Source organism: Bactrocera neohumeralis, chromosome 3 (genome assembly GCF_024586455.1).
Source record: "Bactrocera neohumeralis isolate Rockhampton chromosome 3, APGP_CSIRO_Bneo_wtdbg2-racon-allhic-juicebox.fasta_v2, whole genome shotgun sequence".
NCBI lineage: Eukaryota > Metazoa > Arthropoda > Insecta > Diptera > Tephritidae > Bactrocera > Bactrocera neohumeralis.
Window position 1 is genome coordinate 39,901,827 of NC_065920.1, and position 20,427 is coordinate 39,922,253.

Sequence of the window (20,427 nt, forward strand, 5' to 3'; positions counted from 1 at the left end):
AAGACCAACGGGTAGGGTTGGATCTAGTAAGTGGGTATGAATGACGGAATATAACAAAAAGATAACTTTTTTACAATTCGAGATTTGGCATTACTTTTACTGAATATAATATGACATTGATGGGCACTATGAGAAATAATAAGACAATTAGCACTACTAAACAGTCGTTTCTTTTTTGATGGTTATCATCATTGTTCAATACATTCCTTAGAGTATACATATAAAATGGTTAGTCTTCATAACAAAAATCTTATTGAAAACCATCCCAAGAAGTTGCCGGAAATAAAAGTTTTTTATAATTCTACAAAATCTGGAGTAGACACAATTGACCAATTAGTAGAAACATATACGTGCAAGAGACAAACCAATCGTTGGCCAGCTGTCTTCTCGAATATTGTGGATGTTTCGGCGCTAAATGCCTAGGTTTTATGGACAGAAATTCATTCTAATTGGAATGCGTCAAAAACATATTAGCGCAAGATTTTCTCGAAAAACTTGGCTTATACCTTGTTCAGGGTGAAATAACTCGTAGAAAACGCGTACCTAAAAAACAGTTGTCGGCTGGTATTGTCAGGAATGTCTGGGCAGAAGCAGAATAGACAAGTTCTTCGGCGGATGTTGCTCTAAAAAAAGAAAAACAATTCAGCGAGCCACCTGCGCATTCATTTATATTAAAAAAATCTATGAAATGTTAAATTCAAACTTAATTTGCAGTCAGTACATAAAATTAAGAAATATTAGAAAAAAACTAAAATCATAAGGTTTTTATAGGATACCCTCACAAAACTCCGACCAGGTCATTCCGTGACCTTAACATCACATGTGCAACTTTTTATTAACATAACAGAAGGGTTAACGAAAATAACTTAATACAAGGTGCTTTCCATAGTAAACAGGACTTTTTGAATCTAGCGCCCCTGGTGGCGCTATCTATATGTCGACTGGAGCGTTAGAATCTACTATCTTTATTGGAAGTGAAGTTATTGCGTTTTAAGTGTCAGTATGTTTGTGTTATCGGTGCGAAAATGAGCTTCGAACAAAGAGTCACCATTAAGTTTTGTTTTAAAATTGTTAAAACTTTTACCGAAACGTTTCAATTGATGAAACAAGTTTATGGCGATAATTGCCTATCCTGTAGCAGAGTGCACGAGCGGTTTCAACGTCTTCAAAATGGTCGTAAGAACATAAATGACGATCAACATGTGGGCCAATCAAAATCCGTGATCACCGGGAATTCCATCGAAACTGTTCATCAAAAATCAGCCAAATCATCATTGAAATTCATGGAAATGAAATTGAACTTCTCCAAAACATCGATTTATCACATTTTGACCGAGCATTTGGGCTTACGAAAGGTGTGTGCACGGTTTGTTCCGCACAAATTGACTGACGACCAAAAATTGCTAGGATCCAACATTCGAAAGACGATTATTTGACCAAAAATCACATTTTAACCATTAACCACTCCTCGTATTTACCTGATATGGCACCGACCGACTTCTTCCTTTTCGGAAAAATGCATTTGCCCATGAAAGGAAAGCGTTATGCAGACGTAGAGGCCATTCAAAAGTCTTGCACCAGCATACTGGCGGCCATACGGGCCAACGAGCTAAAACACTCGTTCGACATGCTATTGGACCGTGCAAAAAGGTGTATTGAAGCAGAAGGAGACTGTTTTGAATAAAATAAATTGATTTTGTCGAAAAAACATTTGTTCTGTTTTTGTTAACGGTTCTGTTTACTTTGGAACGCCCCTTGTAATCTGCAACATAAAGTCGTTTAATTGTCAATAAAACTTCGGCTTACTTGGTGTTAGGAAGTTCCAATAAATTTGAGTGACCACAAAGGCTTTTTCGTAAATACAGCACATCAGTTTTGGACCCACCTTTTTTGATTTATAACACAAATCAAAACTAATATCCACTTTAATAATTATTCCCATTTTAATTAATTAGCTTAAAGATTTTGAGCTTTTTAATAATGAAAAAAAAAGATTTTGGTTGATCTGAAGTTGAATTCCATTAACTTCAATTCAACTGAGTGCAGAGGTTATTTCATATAATTATCCAAATTTTCTATGCAACATACATTCTATGTATAAAATACATATACAGATATTTCGTTAATGTGGCTTCTCATTTTTCGTAAACAATATTTTAAAACTAAATTGCGAATCTTCAAAAATATTGAATTAAATAGCATATTTTACATTTACATTTAAACTTATCACATTATATCACTTATATGTAGATTGATACATTTATAGATTATAATTTACGACACAGCACAAGTTCAGTGGCACCATTTAATGTCCAGTATGATTTAAAAACACACAGTTGATTTTTTAATAATAATTAAACTAATCTTATATGTAGACTAAAATATTTAAAAATATTTTCTATAACTTACATACACCCTATCCAGAAAGTATCGGGAATTCTTCATTTAAATTTCTCGTTTTTACAACTGTTCTTAATTATGATGAAAAATATTAGCGCGATCTGTCAACCAGTGTGCTTAAAGCACCTGTTTATGTCAGCCGAGCTCAGCTCTCGCGTCGAATTTGTTTTGATGTCTTCAATTAACTCAAAACGGTTTCCCCGGAGCGGTTCTTTGAGTTGCAAGAACAGCTAGAAGTCACATGGAGCTAAATCAGGTCAATGTGGTGCTTGCTCAATGATATTTGTTGAGTGTTTGGCCAAAATTTAACACAAATACGTTAAAAAATTTTGTAAAATTCGACTAACACTACTGAGGTCGACTGACATAAACAGCTGCTGTACCACACTGGTTGACAGATCACACTAATTTTTGGCATCATAATTAAGGACAGTTGTACCAATGTAAAAAAAAAATTTACCTGTCTTCCATATAAGCGGGAGATGAGAGGGGGAAATGAAGAATTCCCGATACTTTATTGACAGCGTGTAAATCAATAATCAATTTTGCCACAGTCTAGGTGTATAAAATAAATAATAATATAAGGCACTATAATGACAATAATGAAAGACATACATATGTACATATGTAAGTAAGTACGTCAACAAACTCCATCTCCAAATTTCTGCAAGTTCTATTCACTCTACTTCCGGATTTATTCTCAGATTTTTGAGAGATTTAGGTCGGATCTGTTAAATTCCTCTCTTGCTTACTAACTTTTGAAATTTACTTGAAAATTATTTACAACCGCATATATACTATCTGTGTAGACATACTTATAAAGGATTGTCAGACTCTTCCTTTCGCCACTTTTCCAACAAATCAGTCATATTTCGTTTCGCTGGCAGTGCTTCGATCTGTTTGAAAATTCCGAAAGGACGCAAGCTATATATAAGATAATCCAACACGTACATATAGGATGGTTGCACATAGTGAAAAGATATTGCATAATCTGAACAACAGTTGACACCCTAGAAATATTGTCAAGCAGCAATTACGTTATTATTTCACATCATATATGGTATGTTGGCTATATGGAACTCACATCTTCTGTTTTGTAAAATATATAACGCCAGTACCACGCCGATTTATTTTTTGGTATAATGTGTCCTTGTGGACCCGACGGAAAGAACCGACCACGTTTGTACTCATCACGTGAGTCACCAGCCACCACGCCAACATTCTGCAAGCAACTGCCCATTTCTTTATCCTCAGCACCACCGGAACGCTTGCGACAGATTTTCTCATTTGTATAGGCTTCCTCCATGAAGCGTTTAACAGCCTCTTTGCTCAATACATAACCGGCCCCACCGGACATGTAGCCCTGCAAGGAAGTAAGGGAAATTTAACAAGGAACACACATTTCCATTTTTAATGCACTTACTTGTCTCACAAATTTCTTGAATTTGCAACCGAAATAGATGGGAGATTTGCTGTCGAAAGGATATAAGAAGGCGCGTAAATTCTCCACAATGACATAACTGAAAATTTTAAATATTCAACCAAAAAAAATTAATAATAATCGAATAAGGAACCGACGGAAAAAATCTTACGTGTCATCGTCAGCCTTCAGGAACCAATCAGCTTCGTCAAAGTGATGGTCGTAGATGTACTTCATTGCCTCCCTCGTTTTGTGCCACAAATTCCCACGCCCCTCCTTGACCGGCAATTTCACGCTACCCAGTTCCTTGTCACTCTCCGAGCTCATGAATAGTATGCGATTGCAGCGCGCGCCCCATGTATTTTTGACATGGACGGCCTTTTTGGCATGATTGGCGGGACTAGTTAGCACCCAGCAAAGCACACGCGTTTCATTGTACAGCTGCGCCGCTAGCGTATTATTATCTGTGGTAGCAGTGACAGAACGTGCCAGCAGATCATCTGCTCCGGCCGGCAGTAGAGATATTGTATGACCTTCATACTCATCTTCTCTCGCTGAAAAGACACCACTGGGCAAGCTCAGTCGAAATGCGCAATTGTTGTTGCGCAGTTGCTGAGAGAATGAGAAGCCAATTATGAGTCCGGCGAACAGCATCAATAACGGGCGAATGTGATTCGAAATATTTCGACGCAGCATTTTGATTTTGGTTTGAATTGTAGAGAAATATTCGAAATGCGGCTCATCACCACGGATTTATTTATTTAGAGTTTGTAAGTAGCGAAATTCTGAAAAAAATAATACAAAATATTTTTGAATTAAGTACATATACTATACATCATACTTATTTCGTAGTGCTAACTGGTTTTTTGTGAACATTTTGGCAATAAATAATATCTGACAAAATTTTATGTTCAAATCTAAGTTGTTTTCAACGCTGAATGACTGGGAAAATTCTTGAATCCTGCACGATTTAGTAGCTACTACAGTTGTCACTAGTGTGACAGGGGCTGGCTAAATACCTCTTGCAGTTCGGAGGTATCCAGCTAAGGTCTGACTTTATACGTAGGTTGCCTTTTATATTTCGGGATTCGAGGACATAAACAAATTTTAATCATCGAAAATAGCTTTATTGCTTTTAAAAATACTTTCCATGCGTTTGCACTTATTGGAGAGCAATTTTGTCACTCCTGTTGAGGTATCTCCAAAACATGCATTTTGAACGAATCAACTGTCTCTTCAGGCGTTGAAAAACGTTTGACCTCTTACTAAATCTTTTTCGTATGGGAATAAAAAATCGATGTTTTGAGTGCTTAAAAATGCAGTTGTTCCAGTCGATGTATGAAAGCTAGCATCGTCGTGGTGAAGGGTGATCCGTTTTCGGCGGTTGTTTTTCCTGATTTCTTGAAAGACAGTTGTCACAAAGAAATAATTGTATACCACTCTTGGCTTGGAAGTGCTTCCTGCGCGAACAACTTTTGTTGGATTCGGCTCATCTTGGAACACCCATCCACACAGTCGACATAACATTAAATGTATGCTAGTCCTACTAATGCCTTAACCTCAGGATAGGTCACAATTCGATCTTGCAATATCAATTTGCGTATAGCATCACTAGTTTTCGCAACGGCAATTGAGCTATTCAAACACGGCGGCGAAGAACTGATAAGGAGCATGCATCAGCTTCTTTGTAAAATATGGTCGGACGAAAGCATGCTCAACGATTGGAATTTAAGTGTGCTTTGCCCAATCCATAAAAAAGGAGACCCCACAATCTGCGCCAACTACCGCGGGATTAGCCTCCTCAACATCGCATATAAGGTTCTATCGAGCGTATTGTGTGAAAGATTAAAGCCCACCGTCAACAAGCTGATTGGACCTTATCAGTGTGGCTTTAGACCTGGAAAATCAACAACCGACCAGATATTCACCATGCGCCAAGGCTTGGAAAAGACCCGTGAAACAAGAATCGACACACACCACCTCTTCGTCGATTTCAAAGCTGCTTTCGACAGCACGAAAAAAAGCTGCCTTTATGCCGCGATGTCTGAATTTGGTATCCCCGCAAAACTAATACGGCTGAGTAAACTGACGTTGAGTAACACGAAAAGCTCCGTCAGGATCGGGAAGGACCTCCCCGAGCCGTTCGATACCAAACGAGGTTTCAGACAAGGCGATTCCCTATCGTGCGATTTTTTCAACCTCCTTCTGGAGAAAATAGTTCGAGCTGCAGAACTAAATAGAGAAGGTACCATCTTTTATAAGAGTGTACAGCTGCTGGCGTATGCCAATGATATCGATATCATCGGCCTCAACACCCGCGCCGTTAGTTCTGCTTTCTCCAGACTGGACAAGGAGACAAAGGAAATGGGTCTGGCAGTGAACGAGGGCAAGACGAAATATCTCCTGTCATCAAACAAACAGTCGTCTCGCGACTCACGTCACTGTTGACAGTCATAACTTTGAAGTTGTAGATAATTTCGTCTATCTTGGAACCAGCGTAAACACCACCAACAATGTCAGCCTAGAAATCCAACGCAGGATTGCTCTTGCCAACAGGTGCTACTTCGGACTGAGTAGGCAATTGAGAAGCAAAGTCCTCTCTCGACAAACAAAAACCAAACTCTATAAATCACTCATAATTCCCGTCCTGCTATATGGTGCAGAGGCTTGGACGATGTCAACAACTGATGAGTCGACGTTGCGAGTTTTCGAGAGAAAAGTTCTGCGAAAGATTTATGGTCCTTTGCGCGTTGGCCACGGCGAATATCGCATTCGATGGAACGATGAGCTGTACGAGATATACGATGACATTGACATAGTTCAGCGAATTAAAAGACAGCGGCTACGCTGGCTAGGTCATGTTGTCCGAATGGACGAAAACACTCCAGCTCTGAAAGTATTCGACGCTGTACCCGCCGGGTTAAGCAGAGGAAGAGGAAGACCTCCACTCCGTTGGAAGGACCAGGTGGAGAAGGACCTGGCTACGCTTGGAATATCCAATTGGCGCCACGTAGCGAAAAGAAGAAACGACTGGCGCGCTGTTGTTAACTCGGCTATAATCGCGTAAGCGGTGTCTACGCCAATTAAGAAGAATTGATTTTGGACGATCTTGCCGAAATTCGCCCTGGAATGGTCTACGACCTTGATTGAATTCATCATACCATCAATAACCACTGGTCCTTGATGGCTGTTCATCATCAAAAATTGAATTAAGTTCATCTATGCACTCTTGATGAGTTAACCCACCTCGAAATGTCTAAAATATAAACGCGCGAAAATGTTTAATTCCATTTTTTGGTCGAGAAGAAAATGAAATTCATGTGGACTAAGCGTGTTCTTAACTATATCAAATATGTACTTAAATTTTAGCAGAAATAGAATTATTAAAATTAAGATACCTAAATAAATTTTGAAAACAAATCAAGAAAAAACGTTAATTTCGGTTGTACCGAACCTATAATACCCTTCAAATATATAAAAGATTCCTTACAAGATCTTTGATCGGCTAGATAGTATGGCAGTCATATGTTATTGTGATGACTCGATCTGAATAATATCTTCGGAGCTGGTACCGTTGCTTTTGGAAATATTCCATGCCATGATTGTTCAGTCTGTATGGTTATAATGATCCGATCTGAACAATTTCTTCGGATATAGCATCATTGCTTTAGACAATAACCCATGCTAAAGTGTTTTTGAAAATATCTCCTCACATGAGTTCATTATGCACACACTTGATTCCGATCGTTCAGTTTGCATAGCAGCTATATAGTGTAGTGATCCGATATCGGCCGTTCTGACAATTGGACACAAAAACACGGACGAACATGGCTAAATCGACTTAGCTCGCCTCTCAGATCATTTGCATGTGGTATATATTTTACAGGCAGTTCAAAGTGGGCAGCCACCGTGTAAACACGTCCCGTGGCCTTTTACCGCGTTCTCTTCCTCTTTGCGATCGACTACGATAGTCTAGCTGATTCAGTTACCGCAACTCCTTAAAGTTGTAGTTGTTAGTTTATTAGTGTTAACATAAAAAAAAACTCAGTGCCGTAGTTATCATTCGACACCATGAACGGGGCTGACCCCCCCGAAAGCACTAGGTTTCGGTTACTCGATCCCGATTTGCAACGTCCGAACAAACGACCAAAATTCAGTGACTTTGTACCACTTCCAGCGCCAAAACAAAATGACGACCATATCCCTCGGTTCTTAGTGGCAAGTGCCATCGGTCCAATTGCAGATGACAAAATCCGTCCATTATCATCATATAATGTCTTTCAAATCGAAAGGGGTTTAAAACACATTTGCGGCGATAACACCGTTGTAACGGAATTAAGATCCGGTGACCTCCTCCTAAATAAAAAAGTCGAAAATGCGAAATCGGCCGAAAAGTATATTAAAGCAACTCACATAGGCATTATACCTGTAAAAATTACCTCTCACAAAGGTCTTAACACCACACAAGGCAGAATATTTTCCAGAAACCTAATCAATCTCTCCGAAGAAGAATTAGTAGAAGGGCTAGGAAACCAAAAAGTGATCGAAGTCAAAAAAATCATGCGTAAAGATGGTGACGCACTAATCTCTACCGGTGCTGCAATTGTGACATTCGACCTAATCCGTAGACCAGAAATCCTTAAATTAGGATGGGAAAGGGTTCGTGTGCAAGAATTTATCCCAAATCCGATGCGGTGCAAAACCTGTCAAAGACTCGGTCATACCAAAAATAGATGTCGAAATATTGAGCTATGCAGCCAGTGTGCAACCTCTCCGCCACATAATCCATGCCCAAGAACATTCTGCATAAACTGCCAAATTGAAACCCATCCATCCAATGACCCTGGCTGTCCCACTTTCCTTAAACACAAGCCAGTAAATAAAATAAAAATAGAGCGCCGATGCACAATTAGAGATGCATGGAAAATCTTCAACAGCGACCCCAACACACATCAAATGCAACCCCCTCAAAAAAAAACAAGGGCGCCGTCCTTCGCACAAATTGTAAAAAACACCAGCAGTTTAATGACCAAACCAACAACTGTAAACACAGCACACGACTTGCAAACAACTCCAGCAAACAAACCCCATGTAGAAACTACAAACAATAACCCACAAGCAAATAACGGAGCATCCAAGAAAACATGTCATACTAAATTAATCACACAAACAACTTCAACCAGCACAACAACATCCCCAGTAAGACAACAAACAGCAACTAACGTCAGCACACCAGAAATAGCGACTACAAGTAAAAATGCAGAAAAAACCATCAACTACGGCATAGAAATCTATGGATTACACGCTAAACAAAACTTAAAGATGATCGCTGCTCCCTACCACGCCGCAGTGCGAAGATCCATACGCGCATTTCCAACGTCACCCATAAAAAATATTCTGGTCGAATCGGGTTTGCCGGCTCTTCACGACAACATGGAAGACAAAATATTCAGGCTCTATTCAAAGCTCACTCTAAGCCCCAATCCTCTTATCCACAAAGACTTCCAATCTGCCGCTTCACGGGTATCCACTCCTAAACAACCCTCTTCAATACACACCTGCTCCTTATTCGCGAATCAGGTTGAACTTCCGATCAAGCAGCACATTCCGCGGTACACTCATCACCCGCCCTGGGCGGGCAGCAATACATCCTTCATTAATGACCTAGCCTCCTTGCGGAAAGATAGCACACCAAACACCATTTATAAAGCCAAGTTTTCCGAAACAATCGCACATTATAAATCCAACGGCTGGCAATTGATTTTCGCTGATGGATCGAAGGCCTCACACACCTCCTATGCTGTGGTAAAGGAAAATCAAGAAGTTGTCGCGTACGGCCTCCTTTTTTCATTTTGCTCTATTTTCACCGCCGAAGCAACCGCTATATTCCACGCTGTTCAATACTCTGCCAAAAACAAGGATCAAAATCATGTGGATACCTGGACACTCCGGCATAAAGGGCAACACACTTGCAGATACCATCGCCAAAGATATTTCCATCACACCAACAATCACATCCGAAGTCATCCTACCTAGCAACATATACCGACTAATTCATAGTCAGAGGCAAACAAAGTTATTACGTGAATGGGCGGATTATAATCACCATTATTCGAACATTAACCCCAACCGAACAAAACCTGTATACACAACATCGATACCTACCAACCACATCACCCCCTACACACGTCTCCGAATTGGGCACACCATAATTACCAACGCGCACTTATTACAGGGCATTAGATCCAACACCTGCCCCTTCTGTCAAGCAACAGTCAGCGTGCAACACCTACTGGTATCCTGCCCAGAACTTGCTTCTCAAAGACTTCATCATTTCGACAACAAGAACCCTCTCCTATTGTTAATGGACGCCACAGAGGAAAATATTAGCAAAATTTACAAATTTCTAAAGGACACAGACCTATTCCGTCGTATCTGACCCAACCAGCCAGCCGAAAGCCTCTGCTGCTAGCGCTGCGTCTGCTTTAGTTTATATAATAATTAATTATTATGTAAGCTTTGTATAAATAAATAAATAAATATTTTACAGGGTCTCTGACGTTTCTTATTGGGTGTTACAAACATAGTGGCAAAAGTGATGTACCCCGTTCAGGGTATATCCAGCATAGAAGAATCACACCTTGAGAGTATTTGATTAAAAAGTTACCGCGAAAATTCACTTAAATTAAGTGAGTTTAGTTAAAAATTGAAGTTAAGTTGAGTTATTTCAGAACACTAAGAGGAATTAAAGAATAGCGCATTTGTATAGTTCAACTCCTTGAGACGTGTTTGGCTAAGAAAAAAAGAATATTAAAAAGGGTTTACTGAAATTAGCTGAAATGCTTTACGGCAAAAATTACAATGATTGGAAAAAGACGATGATACGAAAAGTTGGAGCAGACTCTGTACTCAATTGAAACAAGAAAACTATTTTGTTATTTTAGCAATACCAACCAATATACCTGGAGGTCACTTTCTGAGGAAAAATTTAGGAAAATTTAGTTGCAAGTTGCTTTCAAAGATCTTATACATATGTAGATATACACTCGTAGCCACGCAAACCTTACCACTATACTTTCTTAATTTTTTTCAGACTTTTCCGCTTGTTGGTTTTTTCAATTTTGTTTTTTTTTGTGTTTTTAGTCAGCATAAGTAAACTAAATTATATTGTCTAATTATAATTACAGTTTTTATTTTATTACGTTTAATTAGTAAAAGACAAATTAGCTTTTTTCTGCTTATACAAAAGCGGCGGATTTTATCGCTTTTAAAGTGATACACTGACTAAACTTCGTGTTTAAATTAAAAAAAAACATAAAAAAAAATATTAATTTAAATTATAGGGTAAATGAAATTAAATAAAAAAAAAATCATTTTTTCATCGCAGCTCATTTCGTAAAGCTCATTATATTTCAATTGATTTATCTATAGCTGAATGTGTTTTGTTTTTAATTTTTAATATTTTTTGTTATTAATCAAAACTTAACTTATTTCTTAATAAAAAGGTTTGCGTAGCCACGAGTGTATAAAGACAACGCGGGAGATACGGCCAATTGAATAAACGTCAGTATAACAAAACAAGGTTACTATTTCCCATAAATACAACATTTTTCCAACAAACGCTACCTACACTTTTGACAACGAAAACAATATTTTTTAACGCACTGTAATTTGATTACATTTGATGATTTGAAATTTTAGCTTTGATTTATGCTTTAGCAAATATTTAACTTATATTTTAATTTCAAAAACATTATAACAATATACATATAAGAATTTATAGATATGGAAATGGACCATTTTTTTAAATATCGCACAACCAATCCCATAGTATTCAATATTGAATGCACAATTATGTATGTATGTACATATGCCGGTAGTAGCGCTCGGCATTGTTGACATACCAATCAACACATGCACATGCAACAAGTGCTGCTATTCGGTTGCAGCGAGCCAAGACTTTGCTCAGGCTGGTTGTTCGTTTAGTGAGTCATGCGGTCACGTTGACGCAATAACATCAGCAAAACAAAAACAGCAAATAAAACACAGATGCTGAGAGACACTAATGACAAAAATACCAAACTCCACGATCATCAACAAAAAACCCACTACAACAACTATGTTTATGTATACAATACATAAATACATATGTATATACATAAATATGTGTGTATATGCAACCAACCTGTATATTCCTACACGATATACAGTGGTGAGAAAAGACATGGCCTGAAAGGTCTTGAACTATTTCCCTCCTAAACTTATTTACATAAATGGATAACTGGTCGCACAGTCTAAAAAACTTTACTGAATATTAGGTTGTCAAATATCCCCCCTCCGCTTTTTTGATCTTTATTCAATGCTTTATAAAAAGAGTTACAGTGATCGGATTTAGTTCAAATATGCGCCGTTTCGTTCGATATGTTTCCATCTAGACGGCAACTTCATAACACCCCCCTCGTAGAAGCCCCCCTCCTTATTTGCGAAGAACTCGGGCAGCCACTTTTCACAAGCCTCTTTTGAGTTCAACTTTACACCAACAAGGGCGTTCGCCATGAACAGGAAAATGTGGTAATCTCTTGGCGCTATGTCCGTTCTATATGGCGGATGCGATAAAACCTCCCATCCGAGCTCCCGTAGCTTCTGACGAGTCATCAACGAAGTGTGTGGCCTGGCGTTGTCCTGGTGGCCACCTTTCCTGATGGCCAATTCTGGACGCTTCTGGTCAATCGCCTGCTTCAAGCGGTCCAGTTGTTCGCAGTATATGGTAGAATTAGGTGTCTGGCCATATGGGATCAGCTTATAGTGGATGATTCCCTTCCAATCCCACCAAACACACAGCCGGCCGTCAATCCCGGCTTGGTCACTGTTTGTGACGATTAACCGGCCTTCGACCACGACCGCTTTCGCTTGATATTGTCGCATGTGATCCATTTTTCGTCGCTAATCACCATCTGCTTCAAAAATTAGGCGGTTCTGTTTCAGCAGCACATCGCAGGCGTTGATTTTTTGTGTAACCAGCCTTCTGCAGATGGTTTGAAATGGTTTGGTGACTAAATCCCATCTTCTGGGCGATATCACGAGATGTCACATGTCGGTCTAACTCAATGTTTTCCATGATTTGATCGGTATTCGTCGTCACATGTCTTCCGCCGGCTGGCTTATCCATGGTGTCGTTTTCACCCGCTCTGAATCGTCGAAACCATTCCTCCGCAGTTCGAAGTGATAGAGTACCATCCCCAAAACACCATTAATCTCACGGAATGTTTCTCTAGCGGATTTGCCTTTAAAGAGGGAAAACTTTAAAGTAGCACGAATTTCTGCGTTAGTGAAATCCATGTTTACACGGCTATAACTGTTGAACGCAATATCCAAACTAATCATAGTATCTAACCTAAATAATAGCGCCGTTTTGTAGGTTATGTCAAGACCTTTCAAAGATGTATAGTATTGCCAGATATGAGCTCTGTAGCGCTTTATACTTGTACATAGCCGTGAAATTCAAAAGACAAAAAGGCGGAAGGGAGATATTAGACGCTGTGTCTTAAGAAAAAAGATGTGACAATTTTGTGGACGTAATGGAAGCCATGGCTGTCTCACTGTCTGTATAAAACGTTCGCAGTTTCTAAGATATCGATCTGAAAATTTGGCACTTTCTCCCCAAGAAGCTGCTTATACATATGTCAGAGCCGCAGAAATCGGACAACTATAGCACATAGCTGTTTTTTCTTGTTTTTTTTTATTATTATCAAAAAATAAGCATTTTATGCAGTGGTTTGAATATGGTTTAGTAATAATCGTTAGTACTTAATTATACCACATATCTGCAGAACTAAAAATGCTTTAGTTTTGCTCATTACTGTATGTTCATTTGTTTATATTTACAGAGTCGCAATGAGCAAGCAAATAACAGCATCACTGTTGAATGAATAATTTTATTTGCCATTATATATGATTTTAATGCCGCCGTTGGCGTTGTCAGCGCGTTAAGCCCATTGTGGTAAAGTAAAAAGGAAGCGAGCGGAAAAATTGCTCAAAGTCTAAGAAATAAGCAAACGCTGCGTCGCGCAACCAACGAATTCACGCTAACTTGTTGCCAAAAATACTGTGCGCACGCGCCACTCCACTGTCACTACAAAGCGAATATTTATTGAGTATGTACATACATATTTACATAATGTACTTAAGCCAGTGAGTGCATGTGTGTTAAATGTTTGTAATTACTTGCTGACTGTTTGACTTGCGCGACGCTTGACAGACAGGGTCGTTACTTAGCGGCGCGCCTCATTGCGACTGCGCACTCAACGCCGACCGACCGCTTTGGTCCTCATCACGTCATTACAATTTGGTGAAAAATGAGTAAAAGAGTTATTTTGGTATTTTGTGGTGTTATTTTAGTTGATTTTCGGTACATTCCGCAATTATATGTGATTAACGTTTGCTCAAATCGACATACTCGCAAATATGTATATACATAGGTATGTATTTATGTCAATTAGGGGCATAACACTTAAGTGCGAATGTTTGAAATTGAGTGAGTGTGTCGATGTGTATGCACTCGTATGTTCAAGGTCAAATCGGAAGTATTATCAGTTAGCTTATTTTAGGTATGTATGTACATATGTAGTTTTAATTTTTATACTTTATTTTTACAAACTTTATTAATTAGTAAGTCGTACCCCTAATGGCAAATCAGAAACTGTTTGCCGACTAAGAGTCTTATGCTATGTGAGGAGTGAGCGTGTGTGTGCTGAATTCGCGATTTGTGAGTACGCGCGTCGCGTTGAATTACCGTCAAACGAGTGACTGATGATGCGAGATGCAGCACTGTGGGACCATTCCGAAAAAATTGCGATTAATATTCAACTAATAAAACAAAAGTGAAGTGTAGAAATTTAACAAATTGAAGAAACTTTCTTTAGAGATAAGAAACTATTCATTTTCAATAAGCTAACAGTCTACTTATTTATTTATTTATTGACAAATTTATATACTATATATACCAAAGTGGTGCCGCCTAGTTATTAAAACAAAAATATAAATTATAACGAAATATTCCAAAATGCATGGGTATCTAAAAATAATATATATAGTAATATAGTAATACTAATAATTGCAAAAAAGCGAAAGTGACACATCTGAAACGATTAACGAAGTCGTGAGCACCGTATATGCATATACATATGTATGTATGTATGTATGTATGTAAATAGTCACACTCGTATAAAAGTATTTTGCTTTAAATATGAAATAAATACATTAAGATAGTCACGATCAGGTCAATATTTTATTTTTCTTAACTTTTTTATTGCTTGAAGAAGCTTAAATGTTTATTTTTCATATTCGACACAAGAACCCCATAAGTCGAAATACACACAATATAATATAAATGCGAAGTTTGAAGTTTGAAATCGATTGCATACATTTGATGTCAAGTTAGCCTATACATACTTATGTATGTACATACATATGTACAGGATTTTTCCGGTAATAGAACTGAGTACCTCTGCTTTAACGAACGCTGCATTTTTGGCTTGCATCACCTACAGAAACATGTCGCGCGAAAATGTTTGTCTTGACTCTCCAGGTGCTCGGAGACAACTGACCAGCCGCTCGTTCGTTAGCTAGGAACACCCTCTACTGAATCCTGTCGATGCGCGCATGACGCGGCGGAAGAAAATCAGTCCTTTTGCTTTGCGGACAAACCCTGTATGTACCAAACTAAAGATATGCATTCATATTTCACCGGATAAAAAAATTATTACTTCGAATGTGCGAATTGGGTCAAATCGACTTGAAATGGAGTCTCCTTAAGTTGAACTTAAATAAGATTTTCTTTTGGGTATATCCATATTCGTGCACTTATTTATGTACAATGTGTATTGTATTATTAACATGCTTGCCCATCTGAAGCCGTAACTATTCCATTCTTTCTGCCAATCAATCTAAAAAGAACTGCGTCAGCTTGGCCGCCAAGAATTAATCTAGTAAATGTGAACCGTATTCGATCGAAATAAACGGCAGTCAGAAGAGTCAATGTCTCTAAGGCGCGTGTGGCAAAACTTCCAAGTCGCTATTTTCAAAATAGTTTTTAAGAGGTGTTGCAACTTGAGATCGAACGTTTTCATGATAGAAAATTATTACCTTGTGTCTAGTCGCAATTTCAAGGCGTTGTCTCTAGTGCTCTACAATAATAGAACACTTGGCTGAAGCTTATAATAAAGTATGCCTTTCTGATCGCATGAAATACAGAGCATTATTTTGTGGTCATGGATGTTCAGCTTAGCGGTTAATTTGGCTGGTTGTCCAGGTTGATTTGATTGATGACTTCTTTTTATAGCTTTCAGACAGCATTTCTGGCATGAAAATTAGTCGTTTAACGTTTCTTGTTTTCAATTCATATGGCATCCAATTTCCTTGTTTTCGAATGTATACGGCTGCTTTTAAACATTTTGAAATGATTGATTTAGTGACTCCCAAAGCTTTTGCGAGCTCATGTTGTGTCTTCATTGAGTTGTGCTTCAAACTTTTCATCTCGAAACTATTTTGGCCGTCCAGGACTCGCTACGACTTTCAAATTCACCACTCTCGTTCGCTCAGCTATGGCATTTTCAACATTAACTTTCACCAAAATAGATGATTTTCGGCTTTTTGGAGGGCCGGAAAGTCTACCATGAATTTGTTCCTCCTGGACAAACCGACAACGCCAAGTTTTACGTGGAAGTCTCCAAGAGACTCAAACGAAGGGTCAATCGGGGATCCAAGCAGCATGCACGTCGGCTCTCAAGACTATTCCGGAGAATGTCTTCCCTGACGCCTTCAATGCTTGGCAGCGCTATATCGACGCTGAAGGAGCCTATTTTGAAAGTTTTTAAAGAATTGTAACGATTGGTTCAATAACTTTTTTTAAATCGACTCAGTCCTCTTACTTTCCGGACAAACCCTGTATATTGTATCATTATGATAAAATTTAATCGAGATACCATTTAAAGCCATTACAAGCAACAATTCATTTATTTAAACTATTGTCATTATAACCCTTATATTCTATCAGGCAGAATGAGCTCTATTGTTGCTATTTAGATTTACTCAAGATCCTCTATTTTTAATAAAGTTAAGACGGCCATGAACAATAAGCAATGAACGTAATGTAGTGAATTGTTCGAGAAAAAAAGAATGAGAACTCCGGGCCCGGGAGTTCCCAAAATCCTCCGCTCTCTCTCCTTCACTGAGTATAAGTAACTCGAGCTTTAAATTGTTAGTAAAATTTTTAGCAAATAAGTCTATTCTTCCGAATAAGTTTAGTCCAATTGTGTTTTTCTGTGTGATAATTTTCGACCCACTGATTACTTTGTGACGCCACTTATGTCTATTATCGAAAAGTATTTCATATTTATACATACATACATACATATATCGTTCCGCTCTTCTGTCTTATAAATAATTTTTATCAAAATAATTAGGTGTCAGAATACTGAAGTCCGTTTCCGTTTAATTCAAATTTAATCAAATTAAAGAAATATTAAACGTTAATTAATAATCACTAAGATTACTAAGAGCTTGATAACCGCAATTTAATTGAAAATTAAATTTCGTAGAAAAAGTATGGTTATACGAGTATATGCACATACATATGTACTTATGTATATACTTGTATGCAATATACTATTGAATTTGGGCTGTGCATCAGTGAAATCATTCGAGTCAGCCTGGTGGACGGCATATTAAGAAACGGTTCTCAAGCGTGGAAAGACAAAAAATCGGCTGGCAAGGTTATAGCATCCGTCTTGCAATGCTTCGAAATTTCTGTATATCTCAAGTTTTAATAGACCTTTTTATCAACAGTTCAGTTATGCCGCAATTTTTTAATGCCAGATCTTTTGCAATTTTAAATTGCCTGTCAAGATACCCCCTCCAATAGTAAGCAGGTATGAAAAAAATGTTATAGCTACCCATAGATGTATTGAATCACCCAATTTATTACTTAAGAACGAACAACTCTGTCCACGTTATGAAAACTTGTCTACAGATGTCACGTTTTACTTTGGCATCGTTTTGTTTATTGCCGTTTACGCCAACTTAAGGTTTGAATACTGGATACTGCGATGGTAGCGGAACCTATCGGTCAAACATTCCAAAATTAGCAATTGATTACAAATGAAAAATTAATTTAAAAAAACATTTCCCAGTGGACCAAATTGTGATTCTAAACCATTCTTGAATCTCCTTGAACACACGCAAAAAATTTCATCAAAATCGGTCCAGCCGTTTAGGAGCAGTTCAATTACAAACACACGGTCAGATCATTTTATATATATAAAGATATTAAATGGAGTCTCAGACATTTCGTTCTGGGTTTTACAAACTTCATGACAAATTTATACTCTCTCCAGGTATAAAAAATTGTTGGTTGATTGACCTATGAGAGAAAGAGATATACGGATAAAGTTTAACAATGGTATTTCAGCAAAAAAAAGTAAAACAAGGTATAACTGACCGGATCTTTATAATTTCAACTTTTACGGTGACAGAGATTTATATTTAAGTTTTTCACGCATACGATCCCCGTGATAAATAATAAGACTAATTAAATGTTAGTTGGAGTTAATCAATAATAGGGAATTTCTCGACATATTATGCTTAACCGATAACTGTTAATTAGTTACGGTATTTCATTAGGTCGATTAATACCAGTAGGAACTTTCCTTCCGGAATCTCACTTCTAAGATAGAAGAAAATAGTGTCTGCGGGCTATAAGAGTGTTATCCGGGCTCTAGGCAAGCCAAAGCAATAATTTCTGAATTTCGCACAGGCCATATGAGAACCAACGAGGAGGAACCCAGCGACAGAGACATTTAGTGTGAAACGGTTTACATTTTACCACACCTTTACTTCGACACAATTTTCAATAAATTTGTTTCCATTAAAAACTGGGTCTTCTATTATTAGTTAAGTTTATAAAAAAAATATACAAGAAAAAAAGTTATCTTCGAAACTTGCAACAACCAGGAAAGGTCGGAGATCGTATAAAGTATGAATACTTTTTTTATGTGAAAAGAATATTATCCAAAGCAAAGGTACAATCTCCGAACAAATACATACTTATAATCTAATGATCAAAATTCAGATAAAGATGTTTTTAATTAAAAATGCACCTTAAAGCGTATTATATCAGTATGAGTAATAATATCAATTTCTTTGTACATAATTAATTTTATTATCTTTAAATATTTATTTTTTGTGTGTTTAATTTGCCATGAGTAGCTGTTTAAAGTCCTTGTCTGCGAAGACGCTCAAATATGCCACACATGTATACTCAGTGATAAGATTAAAAGTGGCATTGCGGTGAGCGCGTAATTTCAGATTAATGCCAAGCTTCGACTCGAAACTTGTTTAACTTAACAATGGACAATGGGACGCGCTTATCACTTACCGATCTTTTAATTAAGAAATTATTTTTTACGTTGCTCTGAAGATGTGTTTCTGACGTTGCTCCCAAACATACACACAAACACTAAAATATACATATGAGGCTTGTGCATACAATAAGCACAGTATAGTTATGTATGCGTATTTTTTGTTAACACTGTATATGATGACTATAAATGTGAATTACTGTTTTTGGCTTTTTTGTTCTATTTTTTATTGCTTATTTGCGTTTCAAGGCGACGTTATGAATGATTTTCCAATTGACTGGGTTCAATAGTTTTTGTGCATTGGAATAACCCTTGACATAATTTATTAATTTTTGTTTGTTAGTTTGTTGTTGTTACTGAAGATGCTTATTTAGTAAGCAATTTTTTCTAAAATCTGTTTTGATGCGCGTACTATTTATGATGCCGGTTGCTGCAAACATTTTAACTGCAATTCTTAATTATTTACCTTTAAACATATTTCTGCATACATATCAACACATTTTATATAAACATCTGCGATATGTATCTGATAATTAACTTAGAAACTCTTTGCAAATTAATATTCAAACAAATTTCTTATGCACAAAACAAATATGTATCTATTTATATACATACATACATACATTAGTATGTAGTAAATAGCATGGTAATTGTTGATTCTCCACCGAACCCGTTAGATTTCACGTTCTTTATGGCTTCTGCGCGCTGACCGATGCAATATTTACATAATTCTTTCACTTTTCACTCTGCACTTAGCCCAGATGCACATACGAGTGTGTGTATTTTATTTAAATATTTAACTGTGTTTTGTTATTTGTCAATAAATGCAAGAAATACTGCTTCGGAGCAAACACAAAAATCACCACAACCGTTTAGCTGTCCGACGACAAATTCAAACACACCGTCAATCGTCAACGTTCCCCGTCGACTGGCGTCTGAGCGCGCCAGCCACACTCGGCGAGTCACAAGCGAAGGTAAACTGCCGCGAGTGGCCGGCGTCGGCGTAGTGTCTTCTTCATGCAGTCGCTGGCGTCGCCGACGTCAATATTCGTGCGCGGCATATCGTTTTTAGGCGCTCATACGGCAGTATGATATGTATGCGAGTGTAAACAGGTGTGTTTGTGTACATATGTTTGCAGTGGTATACTCATACATTTATTTAAAAAAACAGATTTTTATTTACACACGTAT

The 20,427-nt window shown here is 37.7% G+C and overlaps 1 protein-coding gene across 7 annotated transcripts; it reads right to left on the reverse strand.

The window, feature by feature from the left end:
* Positions 1–1,924: 1,924 nt before the first annotated feature.
* Positions 1,925–20,184, reverse strand: LOC126752639 (glycoprotein-N-acetylgalactosamine 3-beta-galactosyltransferase 1-like). 7 transcript variants are annotated; one of them, XM_050463585.1, is made up of 6 exons: positions 19,907–20,184; positions 19,254–19,666; positions 3,993–4,605; positions 3,824–3,920; positions 3,485–3,763; positions 1,925–3,410 (listed from the first exon to the last, which is right to left on the reverse strand). In XM_050463585.1, the coding sequence occupies exons 3-6, from the start codon at positions 4,514–4,516 to the stop codon at positions 3,216–3,218; spliced, it is 1,095 nt and encodes a 364-aa protein (XP_050319542.1). In that variant the 5' UTR covers positions 4,517–4,605; positions 19,254–19,666; positions 19,907–20,184; the 3' UTR covers positions 1,925–3,215. The 7 variants fall into 7 exon arrangements, with proteins under 7 accessions (XP_050319542.1, XP_050319541.1, XP_050319540.1 ...); XM_050463584.1 differs by having other exon boundaries at positions 19,254–19,681; XM_050463583.1 differs by having other exon boundaries at positions 19,254–19,689.
* Between the last annotated feature and the right edge of the window lie 243 nt (positions 20,185–20,427).